The sequence below is a fragment of the Callithrix jacchus genome, chromosome 12 (genome assembly GCF_049354715.1).
Source record: "Callithrix jacchus isolate 240 chromosome 12, calJac240_pri, whole genome shotgun sequence".
NCBI lineage: Eukaryota > Metazoa > Chordata > Mammalia > Primates > Cebidae > Callithrix > Callithrix jacchus.
This window is the reverse complement of record NC_133513.1, coordinates 4,530,274-4,544,772: the sequence shown is the minus strand read 5'-3', so window position 1 is coordinate 4,544,772 and position 14,499 is coordinate 4,530,274. Positions and strand designations below refer to the sequence as shown.

The following is a 14,499-nucleotide window of genomic DNA, read 5'->3' as shown; positions in this document are numbered from 1 at the left end:
TATCCAGGCCCCGCTGCCCGCACGTCTGTCAATCCGCTCCGGCCCCGCCCCGCGCTCCTCTCGCCCCTCCCTCTCGTCGGCCTCGGCGCGGCCCGTTGTTATGACGACACGGTCGTAAATCCGCCATCTTCCTGCGGCGCGTTGCGACATGGAGGGCGCGATGGCAGTGCGGGTGACGGCCGCTCATACGGCAGAAGCCCCGGCCGAAGCCGGGCGGGAAGCGGGCGAGGGCGGGGTTGCGGCGGCGGCGGCGGCGGCTGCCTTGGCCCCCGGCAGCTTCCTCGGCCTCCCGGCGCCCTTCAGCGAGGAAGGTAACGGGACAGACCTGGAGGGCGCGGCCGGGGTGAGGGCAGTTCATCCCGGGCTGGCGGAGGCCCCTGTGGCCCGAGCTGCGGGCGCAACAGACCCTCCCAGACCCAGACTCCTCGCGGATCCCGCGGGGCCCTCACAGCACTCCACGAGACCCCCAGGTTTACTGCGACCCTCACGGGCCTCTCTTGTGGGGCGCCCGTCACCCTTCTCGCCCCAGTGCCCACAAGTGATCGCGGATTGCTGAGCCCCCGGGCGCCCGGTGTAGACCTTCGCAGACGCCGCCACCATCAGCCCTGCCCCTGGGGCCGGCGTCCGGGTCCCACGATGCCTCCGATGCCTCAGCCTGGGCTGCCTTCCTCTGGGCCCCTTCCCCCTGCACTTGATGGGCCTCTAGGGCCCTGTCCAGTTGGGGTTGGAGGCTCCAAGAGGGCGGGGCCTCGGTCTCTCCAGGATCTGGCCTGTCCGTGGGGAGGCAGCAGAGCCACACGCAAGAGGGCTGGTGCACTGCAGCCAGCCTGTGGCCCGGTCCAGTCCCAGACTTGCCACTTGCTGGCTCTTTGGTCCCAAGCAGGTGACTCCCTATCTGTGAACCTCTGTTTCCCCTACGGAATGGGGCGGCAGCTTCTGCCAGTAATGTCACAGGCCCTTACCCTGCGTTAGGTCTTTTCATTCTCAAACCATTCCTGACACGTAGACGTTATTATTGTTACTCCCATTTTGGGGATGAGGAAAATGGAGGGTTGGAGATTTGACAGTGACCGGGTCACTCAGGTATTAGGTAGCAAGGGCTGGATTGGATCCCAGCACTGTGAAGGGCTTCACCTCTGCCCCTTTAACTTCTGGGCTCTGCTGCCTTACAGAATTCAAAGAGAGATTGACACTGGGTGCAGTGGCTCACGCCTGTAATCACAGCAGTTTGGTAGGCCAAGGTGGGCAGATCGCCTGAGGTCAGGAGTTTGAGACCAGCCTGGCCAACATGTTGAAATCCTGTCCGTGGATTAACTAAAAATACAAAATTAGCCGGGCGTGGTGGAACATGCCTGTAATCCCATCTACTCAGGAGGCTGAGGCAGGAGAATCACCTGAGCCTGGGAGGTGGAGGTTTGAATTCGAGGGTGGAGAAAGGGCCAAACCACAGCTGTGACTCACCTGCAGAGGGAGGGCCACCCAACAGAGAGCAGTCCCCTCCTGATGGCTCCCAGTCACAAACCAAGCTCTGAGGCATCTTCTGCCTTCTTCCCCTTCCCACCCCACTCCAGGGTCTCACTCACCACCAGGGAATTGCCACCATAGGACCCCCTACCCCAGAAGGGGACACACCCAGCCTATTTCACTCTGAGACAAGGCCACAGGGTCCCTGCCTTTGCCTCAGCCAGAGTCGGTGGGCATCGGTCTCCTGGGCCCCCTTGTGCCCCACACTGTGCAATGGGTCAGCCCATTTTACAGATGGGCTAGCTTAGAGACAGTTACTCAGATGCCCCAGGGCACATTCAAACTCCAGCAGTTCCTCTTTGTTTTGTTTTTGGGTCTTTTAAGGCATGCTCTTGCCATCGCCCAGGCTGAAGTGCAGTGGTGCCATCATGGCTCACCACAGCCTCAACCCCTGGGCTCATGCAGTCCTCCTGAGTAGCTAGGACTACAGGTGTATGCCACCACACTTGGCTAAACGTTTTTTGATTTTTTTTTTTTTTTTGAGACGGAGTTTCGCTCTTGTTGCCCAGACTGGAGTGCAATGGTGGGATTCCGGCTCACTGTAACCTCTGCTTTCTGACTTGAAGTGATTCTCCTGCCTCAGCCTCCCAAGTAGCTGAGATTACAGGTGCCCGCCACCATGCCTGGCTAATTTTTTTTTTTTTTGAGATGGAGTTTCACTCTTGTTGCCCAGGCTGGAGTGCAATGGCGCGATCTCTGCTCACGGCAGTCTCTACCTCCTGGGTTCAAGCAGTTCTCCTGCCTCAGCTTCCCAAGTAGCTGGGATTTACAGTCATGGGCCACCATGCCCAGCTAATTTTTGTATTTTTAGTAGAAATGGGGTTTCTCCATATTGGTCAGCCTAGTCTTGAACTCCCGACCTCAGGTGATCCACCCGCCTCAGCCTCCTAAAGTGCTGGGATTACAGGCGTCAGCCACCACGCCCAGCTTGTATTTTTAGTAGAGATAGGGTTTCACCATATTGGTTACGCTGATTTTGAACTCCTGACTTTAGGTGATCTGTCCACCTTGGCCTCTCAAAGTGCTGGGTTTATAGGCATGAGCCACCAAGTCTGCTGGACTAAATTAATTTTTTTTTTTTTTAAAGATGGGGTTTCACCACGTTGGTCACGCTGATTTTGAACTCCCGACCTTAGGTGATCTGTCCACCTTGGCCTCTCAAAGTGCTGGGTTTATAGGCATGAGCCACCAAGTCTGCTGGCCTAAATTAATTTTTTTTTTTTTTAAAGACGGGGTTTTACCACGTTGGTCAGGCTGGTCTTGAACTCCTGACCTCAGGCGATCCACCCGCCTTGACCTCCAAAGTGCTTGGATTACAGGCGTGAACCACTATGCCCAGCCAGAATGTTTTAAAAACATTTTTTTTTTCTTTTGGTAGAGACAGGTCTTGCTATGTTGACCAGGCTGGTCTTGAACTCCTGGGCTCAAGCTATGCTCCCACCTCATTCCCTCAGAGTCCTGAGATTATAGGCATGAGCCACCATGCCCGGTCCCAATAGTCTTAAATCCTGGTCCTTTGCTGTCCCCAAACCAGCATGGAGAAATCCCTCTGCCTCCCAGCCGGTCGCTGGTCCTCTCGCCTGTCATTGCTGAGGTGGGGGCTATGGGCATGGCAGTCCTAGCAGATGCCTGCAGCCTAAGCATGCGGTCAGGGCCACCGCCTGCTGGGTGCTGACCTGGGGGTGGGTCTGGCCCCTGCAGACCTGTAGAGGATGGGAGCTGTACCCTGGGGTGACCTTGTTTTGAGCTCGAGTGTGTCGTCAGCAGCCTCAGGAAGTAGCTCTGCTTCTGTTCTGGGGCTGGAGGAAAAGCCAGATGGGGCCTTGTCTGCCCAGCCTCCGTCTCCCAGGCCCTGCTGACAGCAGGCTCATTGCAGATGAGGACGATGTGCACAGGTGCGGCCGCTGCCAGGCGGAGTTCACTGCCTTGGAGGATTTCGTTCAGCACAAGATTCAGAAGGCCTGCCAGCGGGCCCCTCAGGAGGCCCTGCCCGCCGCCCCTGCCACCACAGCATTGCTGGCCCCTGAGGTGAGCCCCAACCCACTCCCCCACCCGCTCCCAAGTTCACCTGACGGGTGGGGGAGGAGGCCGCACTACAGGATGGACCTGTGCAGCTGGTTCTGGAGGCCGCGTGAGGGGGCAGAGGGCAGGCACCTGGCTGCAGTGTGGGCAGGTCCAGGTTTGTGAGCCTGTGGCACCCTGGGGTGTCTTGGAGGGCCTGCGGTGGCCCAGCCTTCTCAGCAGCCTCTGGCCGAAGCCCGTGCGGTTGAGAGCTGGGATCCCTTCTTTCTTGGAGCCTGAGGGTCTTCTTTGGCTCTGGGGTAGCATGGCAGCCTTTGTGGTTTTGGCTTATCTTCTGTCCTGCACACACAGTCCCTGGGGACTTCACAAGTGAAGTGTGGCCATGGGGATACCACCTTCTCATCATCAAAATGGTCACCTTTGCTGAGCCCCATGCCCTGCTTGGGCTGGACACACAGGCCTATGAACCCCGTACACGCTGCAGTGGGTGCTTGTCATCTGCATTGCACAGAATCAGGAGAGCAGGCTCAGAGAGTGGTCAGTGGTCTCCGGCCACCAGCAGGGCGTGGCCCAGGTGATGCTGGACCCTGTTCACCTTACTCCGAGCCTGTGCTGTTTACCTACCCCTCAAAGAGGTGCCCCCTCCTTCAGGAAGGCCTCTTGGCTCACACTGCCAGGGCCCTCTCCTCTGACCGCTTGGCTGGGGCTGTGCCATCATTCCTGCAGGCCAGTCCAGCTTCCTGCCAGAGTTGCTGGTCCCTCCCTGCATGCCCTGTGCTCCACGTCCAGCCCACATGGCCAGAGGCATGAAAGTGACAGTGCTGACCCTGGCCGTGGGCTGAAGGGGCTGGGCTGGGACCGGTGGTCCAGTGGGGGAAGACGAGAGCCCCATCACTGCTGTCCCAAGGACACACAGATCCGGGCCTTAGTGCCGCAGGTCACACCTCCACAGCTTGACAGCAGCACAGCCCAGGCCTCTTCTCAGAACTGTGGAGCACACAGATGAGTCCCCTCTGTCCCCTGTCCCTGTTGACAGGTGGTGCCAGCGGCGCCAGGCCCAGAGGAACCCATCACTGTGGCCCACATCGTGGTGGAGGCAGCCTCCCTGGCAGCAGACATCAGCCACACACCCAACCTCGTTGGTAAGCCAGCTGTCATAGATCACTGACCTGATAGACCTTCGTGATGGGGCCAGAGGATGGGGCCTCTGCTGCCTGTATGCTCATCTCTCCTGAGAGCAGGGCCTGGCTGGGAGGGGTCGCGGCCTCGTGGGAGCCTTTCTAGGGGCACAGCCTGCAGGAAGAGGAAGGAGGGAGGAGGGAACATTGGGCACCGTGCCTTCCTCAGGTGGCACCAGGGAGTCTTCAGGCTGTGCTCTCTCCCTCCACCTTTCCTGGGCTGTCTCTGCCCTGCTTCTCCCAGAATCTTCCCCACTTCCCTGCCACCCCTCTGGTTCCTGCTCGCTGCTCGTAGGCAGTAACACCCACCAGGTGGGTGCAGGGTAGATGGACGGGACTCTCCAGCCAGGCCTGGACTCACTGCTGGCCTTGGCCTGCCCTCCCAGTGCTCACTCTGGTGTCGGGGTGGCGGCTGCTGCACTGGCCCTTACTGGGCTTTCATGAGTGTGGAATGTCAGGCTTCTTTGATGGCTACTTTTATTTATTTATTTATTTATTTTGAGACGGAGTTTCGCTCTTGTTACCCAGGCTGGAGTGCAATGGCGCAATATCGGCTCACCGCAACCTCTGCCTCCCGGGTTCAGGCAATTTTCCTGCCTCAGCCTCCTGAGTAGCCGGGATTACAGGCACGCGCCACCATGCCCAGCTAATTTTTTGTATTTTTAGTAGAGACGGGGTTTCACCATGTTGACCAGGATGGTCTCGATCTCTTGACCTTGTGATCCACCCGCCTCGGCCTCCCAAAGTGCTGGGATTACAGGTGTGAGCCACCGCGCCCGCTATTTATTTATTTATTTATTATTATTTTTTTAAGACGGTTGGTCTTAAAAATGTTGGTCAGGCTGGTCTTGAACTCCTGACCTCAGGTGATCCGCCCGCCTTGGCCTCCAAAGTGCTTGGATTATAGGCGTGAGCCACCGCACCCGACCTGATGGCTACTTTTAAAGTGGATGTGCTATGGGAGGGGCTGTTGCAAGGTCTGGATGGTCTCACTCATCAGGGACAGATGTGTGTGCAGGGGGGACATTCACAGCCAGTCAGGGCCTGGGCAGATTGAGGGAGCCAGAGGCTGCTGGGGTTGGGGGTGCAGCAAAAGCAACTGGCTGGGTGTGCAGATGCCAGGGAGGGAGCTGGCAGGGACCTGATGCTGTGGGAAGTAGGGTGGGGCACAGTTGCTGTCTGGGGAGCCTGCTGGGCCGAGGCGAGGGAGGCAGGGAGTGGGCAGCTAGACAGGAAGTGGGTTTGGGCACCAGGTGGAAGCTGGCATTGGGCAGCCCTGGGCACCAGCTGTGGCAGGAAGAGGAGGTAAAGGAGCCATGGCAGAGGCCAGCCCCAGGCCTGGGAAGGGCACCCGTGAGCAGGCCGCTCTCTGGGAGGCAGCCGCAGCACCTGTCTCACCTCCGTGCTGTCTTCTCGGCATTCCTGCGACCAAACACTCAGAGCTCTGAATGTTCGTGTGGGAGGGGCAGGCTCTGGCCTGGGTCTGGCTTTTGGTGTCTGGGATGGTGGTGTCCTCTCGGAGCATGAACTCCCGAGCTTCTGGCGGGGTCTCAGAGATCGGTCTCAGGCCAGCCAGGGCCCTTTCCAACCACCTGACCTCCAGCAGCCCCAGGCTTGGGCCCAGCACCCCTCCCTATGCTTCAGGGGCTCCCCTCGGCACCCTTGCCACTCTGGCACCTCTAGGATTTTCTCCTTTGCAGGCATCCTGGGTACCCTGAGTGTGCCCTTGGCCAGTCAGCAGGCCTGGTGGACTGAGCCCAGGGTTGCCAGCTCTCCTGTCGGCCTCCAGTGGAGATGGCACAGGGTCCTGCCTGCTGGCAGCCCAGGGACAGGACGGTGCCAGGCCCTGTCTTTGTGGGTGCAGGGGTGCGGTTAGCTGTGTGGGCAGCTGGAGCTCACTTCCAGGCCCTCCTGCCTTTTCCTTGGAAAAAACTCATTTCTTCTCTGTGGCCGTGCAGCAGCCATGTTCCCTCAGGTCCTCCCCATCAGAGGCCTCTGTCCTTTGGAAGATTACCTCTGGGGCGTCGAGTGCGTTGACCAGTGCTCAGGTGGGAGGGGCCCTTAATTGTTTCTGAGTCACGGCGCTTTTGTTGTTTTTTGAGAGAACAGCTTGTCAAAACAGGACGCCAGCCGGACTGAGGTGGTTTCTAAGAAGTGGCTTCACAGCTGTTTCCCATTTGTCATCTTTATGAGAAGAAAGCGCGGTGTTTACAGCTGAGCTTTGCACACTGTCAGATTTTCCCAGCACCCTCGACAAGTGCAGGAGCCCGGCTTCCTCGCCTCGGGCTGTCCTGGGCGTCTGGAGAGTGTCCATTCCCCAAGGCCGAGCCTGCTCTGGGACTGGGCTCTGCCCTGCTGAGTGGCAGGAGTGACCTCCCTATGTTGGTGGGAGCCATGGCAGTGAGCAGGACAGGCGGCTGTCTCTGCGCCCAGGGACCTTGTCACCAGAATATGCATGTCCTCTTGGCTTTGGGGACGGGGCCTCATGTGATCACATCTGGGGGCCCTGGAGCATCTCCTGGCAGCCTGGAGGAGTCAGGAGGTGTCTCCCTGCCTCTCACTCTGACCTGGAGAGGTGGATGACACCTCGGCTGCTGCTCGGGCCTGTGTGTTGAGGGCTCAGTGCCGGGTGGATCCAGGCTGTGGCCCACGGCAGCAGGTCCCCTCCCTTGGTGCCGGCAGTCTCTGGGGTCTCTGGGCAGGGGCATGTCCTGGGGCTCAGGTCGAAATGCCTCTCCTAGGTGGTGGGCACATCAAAGAGGTTATCGTGGCTGCTGAGGCAGAGCCAGGGGACAGCGAGATGGCCGAGGCCCCGGGTAGCCCCCACCCTCAGGGGCTGGGGCTCGCAGGGGACAGCGAGCAGGCCCAGCTGAAGCTCCTGGTGAACAAGGACGGCCGCTACGTCTGTGCGCTGTGCCACAAGACCTTCAAGACGGTAAGCTGGTGTTCAGGGAGCCAGTGTGTGGGCGGCAGGCCCCATCCTGTCCCCCTCAGGAAGGCCCTGAGCTGCCCTGCCCTCCCCCACAGGGCAGCATCCTCAAGGCCCACATGGTCACTCACAGCAGCCGCAAGGACCACGAGTGCAAGCTCTGCGGGGCCTCCTTCCGCACCAAGGGCTCGCTCATCCGGCACCACCGGCGGCACACGGGTGAGCTGGCCCTGGGGTGCCCTGACACTGGCCCTGGGGTACCCCGGCCTCGAGTTCCCCAGCTTTGGGGGAGGAGGCAGGGCCCCCGCCTGCCTTCCCCTTGTCCTCTTGTCACCAGCCTGCGGGGCTGCCCGGGACTGCCTGGGTTCTCTCTGCAGATGAGCGCCCCTACAAGTGCTCCAAGTGTGGGAAGAGCTTCCGGGAGTCGGGCGCGCTGACCCGGCACCTCAAGTCTCTCACCCCCTGCACGGAGAAGATCCGCTTCAGTGTGAGCAAGGACGCGGCCATCGGCAAAGAGGACGCGCCTGCAGGTCAGTGTGACGGGGGCAGCTGCCTGGTCCCAGGGGCTGGCTGTGGAACCAGCTGCCGCTGGGGTGTGAGGGATCTTCACTCCCTCACTCTGCCTTGAAGGGCCTGGAGCTGGAACTGCAGCCTTGGGGACAGTCACATCACCGGTGACAGGCGAGCCCCTAGAGACCTCACCTGTGATTCACCTGGTGACAGATGCCAAGGGCACCGTCATCCACGAAGTCCACGTCCAGATGCAGGAGCTGCCCCTGGGCATGAAAGCCCTGGCCCCAGAGGTGGGGGCCGGCAGGGGAGCCCCGTAGGGCAGCTGTCTTCTGTCCGCTCAGTGCCGGTCTTGGTTCTGGGCACTAGCTCCAAGGGTCTGGGCCAGGCAGGCGAGGGCTGGGCTTCCCGTAGGGAGAGCAGGGCCAGTGGGAGCGACATGGGGCTCCAAGGGTTTGCACAAGGCCCCTGGCGTGGGTCTGTCCCATGGGATGGTTGAGGGTGGGTGCCGGATGCCAGGCTGCTCGCCAGCCTCCTCTCTCTGCCTCCCCTGCAGGCCCCCATCTCCCAGGAGCTCCCCTGCTCCAGCGACAGCAGCCGTGAGAACCTGCTGCACCAGGCCATGCAGAACTCTGGCATCGTCCTTGAGCGCGCTGCGGGGGAGGAGGGTGCCCTGGAGCCAGCCCCTGCTGCCGGGTCCAGTCCCCAGCCCCTGGCAGAGGCAGCCCCACAGCTGCCGGTACTGGAAGTGCAGCCGCTGGAGACAGTAGGTGCCACCTGCAGGCCCCTCTCCTGGGCTGGACCCCGGGGACTGTCCCCATGCTGGCCTTTGCAATTCCTGCAGTGACTTTGTCCACTGATCTGTTTACTACCTTCCCTGGGGCTGCGAGGGAGCCTGCCAGGGTGGGGCCTACAGTTGGGTCCTTGGCACTGCCAGGGGACAGCCTCTCCCGGGTGCTGGAGGCCTTCCTGTGGTTCCCCAGCAGGTGGCCAGCGAGGCCTCAGCGGTGCCCAGGACCCACCCATGTCCTCAGTGCAGTGAGACCTTCCCGACAGCAGCTACCCTGGAGGCCCACAAGAGGGGCCACACCGGTGGGTGATGGGTGGGTGTGTGGCCCACGGCAGTGGATGGCTTGTAGGTGGCCGGGGTGCCTGTGGGTGTTCAGCGGGGAGCCAGGGGAGCTGTGGGCAGGTGGCAGGTGGCCGGGCGGGTCCGCAGGTGGTAGGCCTGGCCTGATGTTGTGTGTGGCTGCAGGACCGAGGCCGTTCACCTGCACGCAGTGTGGCAAGGCCTTCCCCAAGGCCTACCTGCTCAAGAAGCACCAGGAGGTGCATGTGCGTGAGCGCCGCTTCCGCTGTGGGGACTGCGGGAAGCTGTACAAGACCATTGCCCATGTGCGCGGCCACCGGCGCGTCCACTCAGATGAGAGGCCCTACCCTTGTCCCGAGTGTGGCAAGCGCTACAAGACCAAGGTGAGTCTCTGGCCCCAGGACCCTGGCGCCTGACCCCCTGGCCCTGCCCAGGTGCACCCCCTTCACTGCCTTCACCCTGCTCAGTCTTGACCCTGGGCCCAGAAGCGGGAGGGGAGAACTGTAGTCTGTTGTGGCTGAAGCCGGGCCGGCACTGAGAGGCGTCCCCACAGAATGCGCAGCAGGTGCACTTCCGGACACACCTGGAGGAGAAGCCACACGTGTGCCAGTTCTGCAGCCGGGGCTTCCGAGAGAAGGGCTCGCTGGTGCGGCATGTGCGGCACCACACGGGCGAGAAGCCATTCAAGTGCTACAAGTGTGGCCGTGGCTTCGCGGAGCACGGCACGCTGAACCGGCACCTGCGCACCAAAGGTCTGGTCCAGTGGAGGCGGGAGCGGGGGCAGGAGCAGGCTGGTGCTGGCCAAGCCCTGACAGAGTCCCCCCCCAGCAGGGGGCTGTCTGCTGGAGGTGGAGGAGTTGCTGGTGTCCGAGGAGAGCCCTGCGGCAGCCACCACTGTTCTCACAGAGGACCCGCACACGGTGTTGGTAGAGTTCTCGTCCGTGGTGGCCGACACCCAGGAGTATATCATCGAGGTGGGTGTGAAGCCCTGGGGCTGGGATGGGACCCTGCGGCTGCCAAAGCTGACCTCTGCCCTTTTGCCCATCTGCCCAGGCCACTGCGGATGATGCGGAAACCAGCGAGGCCACGGAGATCATTGAGGGCACCCAGACGGAGGTGAGGGGTGGGGCGGGCAGAGGCGGGGAGGCTCCCTGGCGCAGCCGCTCTCGCTGAGCTGTGGCCCCGCAGGTGGACAGCCACATCATGAAAGTGGTGCAGCAGATCGTGCACCAGGCCAGCGCCGGCCACCAGATCATCGTGCAGAACGTCACCATGGATGAGGAGACGGCGCTGGGCCCAGAGGCGGCTGCCTCCGACACCATCACCATCGCCACTCCTGAAAGCCTGACGGAGCAGGTGGCCATGACGCTGGCCTCGGCCATCAGTGAGGGCACTGTACTCGCTGCCCGAGCAGGGGCAAGTGGCACCGAACAGGCCACTGTGACCATGGTGTCATCAGAGGACATCGAGATCCTGGAGCATGCGGGCGAGCTGGTCATCGCCTCGCCGGAGGGCCAGCTGGAGGTGCAGACAGTCATCGTGTAGCATGGGGCCTGTGGGGACCCAGCAGGGCAGGGACAGGGCAGAGGACTCTGAGCGCCCCCGCCCACACCTGCCTGGTTTGGTAGAGAAGGCACAGAATGGCGTGGCCCTGAGGTGGGCAGTGTACATAAGAGTTTCCTGTTGCTTTACAATAAAACATGAGAACCTGCAGCTTGTGATCTCCTTGCAGCAGCCTCCACAGCTGGTGCCACTACCTTTGCCCGGGGCCTGGCAGCAATACCTGCTTCCCAGGCCACCCCTAAACTCACGTGCCTGGCCGCCCCACCCAGGAGCTCCTGCCAGCCCTGGCGGCACCCTGTTGGCGCGTGGGTGTCATTGGCATGTTGGCCAACAACCTCCTGCCCTACCCAGCTGGAGCCATCCCCTGGCCACCTGAGGCCTGCAGGGTGGGTGGGAGGACCAGGGATGGGGACGGAGATCGGGAGCCTTGGCCTCCGTCGCAGGGTGAGCAAGAGATGCTTGGCTGGGAGTACGGCTGGTCCTTGGTGCGCTGCCTTTTTTTTCCTGAGGGGATTCTACTCAGGGAGGCAGAGTCTAGGTGACCTCGTTTCTAGGGGCAGGACAAGAACAGCCAGGACGGGGATGTGGCCGTTGCCGTCTACCTCCATCCTGGGGAGCTGACAGGGGCTTCTGGGAAAGGCCTGGGGTACCAGAGCCAGCTAAGGCAGGTCTCCCACCCCTTACCCTGGGGGTCTCCATGGGAATGAGAGCCGGGAATTCATGGGCACCCAGCTCAGTCGAGGAGGCGGGACCCAGTGCAGCCTGGCCCCTCCCTGCATCAAGACCTCAAATACTGGCCCCTGCCCTGGTGCCAGAGCTGCTGCCAGAGAGTCAGCGCAGTCCTGTGTCGGGTGTGCCCCCAGCCTAGACCAGGATCCCCATTCCTCCAGGACCCCTGAGCCTTAGGCCGCAGCGCCCACATCCCAGGTGAGTCTCCTGGCTGCGCCCAGCTAGGGCTGGATGGGCTGGGCCCTCTATTCGGGCTGCGGCTTCTCGCGCAGTGGGAAGGCAGCGTCGCTGAGAGCCCAGCAGTGCCCTGGGAGCCTGCAGAGAGCGGGGTCAGATGCGGCTTCGCACTGGCCGGCACGGGGCGGCCGCGGAGGAGAGGGGTGGGTCGGTGGGTCTGACAACGGGTCTGCGTAGGCGGCCGCGTCTGTCCCCCTCAGCCCCGCGCTCCCCTCCATGGGCTGGCCCCGGGCTCTGCTGGCCACGCTCTGGGCGCTGGAAGCCGCCGGGGCCGCGGCGCTGCGCATCGGAGCCTTCAACATCCAGAGCTTCGGGGACAGCAAAGTGTCGGATCCGGATTGCGGCCGCATTATCGCGAAGGTGGGGCCCAGGCCGGGGCAGGGCGGGGTTTGGGGGTGCTGACCGCGCTGACCCCCCCACCCTCCACCCCTTCCCAGATCCTGGCTGGCTATGATCTCGCGCTGGTGCAGGAGGTGCGAGACCCGGACCTCAGCGCCGTGTCCGCGCTCATGGAGCTGATCAACAGGTGTGGTGGGCAGGGCCCCTCGTCGCGACCCTCGGCTGGGATCTTGCCCCGGCGCGGCGCCCTGACCCCGGACTGGCCCGTTTCTCCGTAGCGTGTCCGAGCACGAGTACAGCTTTGTGAGCAGCCAGCCCCTGGGCCGGGACCAGTACAAGGAGATGTACCTGTTCGTGTACAGGTGAGGGGGGCGCACAGGGAGGGGCGCGCGGGGCGGAGGAGGTGGGGGGCTCAGCGGGCCCCCCATCTCCTAGGAAGGACGCGGTGTCGGTCGTGGACACCTACCAGTACCCGGACCCTGAAGACGCATTCAGCCGCGAGCCCTTCGTCGTCAAGTTCTCGGCCGCTGGTCTAGGTGAGCGGGGCCCCGGCCCCTCCCCTTCCGCCGGCCCCAGCCCTCCCCTCCTCCCGCCCCTGACGGCCCCACCCCTTCCCGCAGCTGCGCGGGAGCTGGTCCTGATCCCGCTCCACGCGGCGCCCCACCAAGCCGTGGCGGAGATCGATGCGCTCTACGACGTGTACCTGGACGTGATCGACAAGTGGGGCATGGACGTAAGCCCACCCCTCGGTCCCGGGGTCCCTGCAGGCACGGCCCGGGGTCTGGGCCATGAGGGCGGGACCTGGTGTCTTGGGGGCGGCTCAGACCCGGCTGCGCGGCGCCCCCAGGACTTGCTGTTCCTTGGCGACTTCAACGCGGACTGCAGCTACGTGCGGGCGCAGGACTGGGCCGCCATCCGACTGAGGAGCAGTGAGATCTTCAAGTGGCTCATCCCCGACAGCGCCGACACCACAGTGGGCAACTCGGACTGCGCCTACGACCGGATCGTGGCCTGCGGCGCCCGCCTGCGCCGGAGCCTGAAGCCCCAGTCGGCCACCGTGCACGACTTCCAGAGGGAATTCCACCTGGACCAAGCTCAGGCAAGTGGGTCGTGGGGTAGCTTGGGCCCTGGGTCCCCACCACCCTGGCACAAGCAGGCAGCAGGGAAGAGGCCAGCGCCAAGACCGGCCCCCCTCAGCTCTCCTTCCTGCACCAGGGCTAATTTCCAAGGACCTGGCAGATCCTGCCCCAACCCATGTGGAGCTCTGGGCAGGCAGGGTACCTTGCCTTTCCCTCACAGAGCCAGTGGTGACCCACTCTGCCCCTGTCCCACCACAGGCAGCAGCAGGGGTGGGCACCCCGGCCTCCCCGGCCCCTCCCTGAGAGGCGGTGGCTTGTGGACATCCAGTGGGCCCAGCCTGGTGGGTGGGTGGGGGGCGTTTCCAAGGTGGAGCTGGGGGGAGGCCTGCTGAACAGCGCCCCTGAGGCTCACTGTCTCCCCCCAGGCTCTCGCCATAAGTGACCACTTTCCGGTGGAGGTGACCCTCAAGTCACACCGATGACCTGAGGCCTGGCTGGGATATGCCACCTGCAGACGCTGGCCTTGAGGAATGGCCCCATAGTGGCCCCTTCAGCATGGCAGCCACCCCTCAGTGAGGCCCCAAGGCAGGGTCTGTGGGGCATGGACCAGGGGCCATGGACACATGACGGGCTGCTCCGAGCCTCCGTTCCCCATCTGTGAGATGAGCTACATCCACCAACCTCATGGGGTGTTGTGAGGAGCCCCACAAGGGGTGCCAGGCACACTGCCTCACAGACATCTGCTCAATAAACGAGCTGCTCCCAGCTGGGCCCCGCAGCTTGGCTCTCAGGCCTCTGTCCTTCCTTAGGAACCAGCCTGTCTGCAGCCCCACTTCCCTGAGGGTTCTGGGCCATGGCCTGGCCTGCCCTCCCTGTGCCCTGGTAGAAGCTAGCCACCCTCAGACCCTGCTGGCCCCAGAAGGCAGCTCAAGGACGCTCCTTGCTTGTCCTCTCTGAAAACCACAAATGCTCCCAGGAGCCTGGACTTACTGTGAGCACAGCTGGGACAGGGATGGTGCTGACACCAGCCTCCCAGGCCCTCAGGGGTCTCAAAGAGCTCTCCCCATTCCAGGGCCCTGCAGGGAACCCCAGGCACTTGTCTGTCTCAGGGGCCTAGTCTCACCCAGCATTGCAAGGGGAGGTCGGCACCACACCCCAGATGGTCAGCCCCACTAGAGCTTTTGGGGAGCCTAAAGCAGTGGGGCGGCTGGACTCCTCTCCCTGCCCAAGCAGGTGGCTAGGGACTAAGGTCCCGCACAGCTTGCTGCGGCTCAGCCCTTCAAGGGTGCTGCCCTGTGC

At 62.6% G+C, this 14,499-nt stretch overlaps 2 protein-coding genes across 9 annotated transcripts; both read left to right on the top strand.

The window, feature by feature from the left end:
- Nucleotides 1-138: 138 nt before the first annotated feature.
- E4F1 (E4F transcription factor 1) lies at nt 139-10,966 on the top strand. Of its 5 annotated transcripts, none has more exons than XM_078344357.1 (14): nt 139-311; nt 3,401-3,552; nt 4,583-4,688; nt 7,466-7,659; nt 7,752-7,872; nt 8,031-8,183; nt 8,284-8,456; nt 8,720-8,929; nt 9,150-9,255; nt 9,419-9,636; nt 9,807-10,005; nt 10,085-10,227; nt 10,307-10,369; nt 10,442-10,966. In XM_078344357.1, exons 1-14 carry the CDS (start codon nt 149-151, stop codon nt 10,796-10,798), a joined length of 2,358 nt encoding a protein of 785 aa, XP_078200483.1. In that variant the 5' UTR covers nt 139-148; the 3' UTR covers nt 10,799-10,966. The 5 variants fall into 5 exon arrangements, with proteins under 5 accessions (XP_078200483.1, XP_009007193.3, XP_009007195.3 ...); XM_009008945.4 differs by having other exon boundaries at nt 10,082-10,227; XM_009008947.4 differs by having other exon boundaries at nt 9,147-9,255; nt 10,085-10,175.
- Nucleotides 10,967-11,632: 666 nt separating this feature from the next.
- Nucleotides 11,633-13,990, top strand: DNASE1L2 (deoxyribonuclease 1 like 2). 4 transcript variants are annotated; one of them, XM_078344430.1, is made up of 7 exons: nt 11,633-11,743; nt 11,960-12,142; nt 12,220-12,308; nt 12,400-12,483; nt 12,557-12,657; nt 12,742-13,220; nt 13,626-13,990. In XM_078344430.1, the coding sequence occupies exons 2-7, from the start codon at nt 11,999-12,001 to the stop codon at nt 13,680-13,682; spliced, it is 954 nt and encodes a 317-aa protein (XP_078200556.1). In that variant the 5' UTR covers nt 11,633-11,743; nt 11,960-11,998; the 3' UTR covers nt 13,683-13,990. The 4 variants fall into 4 exon arrangements, with proteins under 4 accessions (XP_078200556.1, XP_078200558.1, XP_078200555.1 ...); XM_078344432.1 differs by having other exon boundaries at nt 11,633-12,142; nt 12,742-12,854; nt 12,969-13,220; XM_078344429.1 differs by having other exon boundaries at nt 11,633-12,142.
- The last annotated feature ends 509 nt before the right edge of the window (nt 13,991-14,499 follow it).

Excerpts from the sequence above, each read along its gene's own strand:
- E4F1 (XM_009008944.4), top strand. The coding sequence starts at position 149 with ATGGAGGGCGCGATGGCAGTGCGGGTGACGGCCGCTCATACGGCAGAA. Across the intron at positions 8,184-8,283 it reads CAAAGAGGACGCGCCTGCAG|GGCCTGGAGCTGGAACTGCA; the intron begins GTCAGTGTGACG and ends TCTGCCTTGAAG. Across the intron at positions 8,930-9,146 it reads AAGTGCAGCCGCTGGAGACA|CAGGTGGCCAGCGAGGCCTC; the intron begins GTAGGTGCCACC and ends GTGGTTCCCCAG.
- DNASE1L2 (XM_078344430.1), top strand. The coding sequence starts at position 11,999 with ATGGGCTGGCCCCGGGCTCTGCTGGCCACGCTCTGGGCGCTGGAAGCC. Across the intron at positions 12,143-12,219 it reads GCGGCCGCATTATCGCGAAG|ATCCTGGCTGGCTATGATCT; the intron begins GTGGGGCCCAGG and ends ACCCCTTCCCAG. Across the intron at positions 12,658-12,741 it reads GTTCTCGGCCGCTGGTCTAG|CTGCGCGGGAGCTGGTCCTG; the intron begins GTGAGCGGGGCC and ends CCCTTCCCGCAG.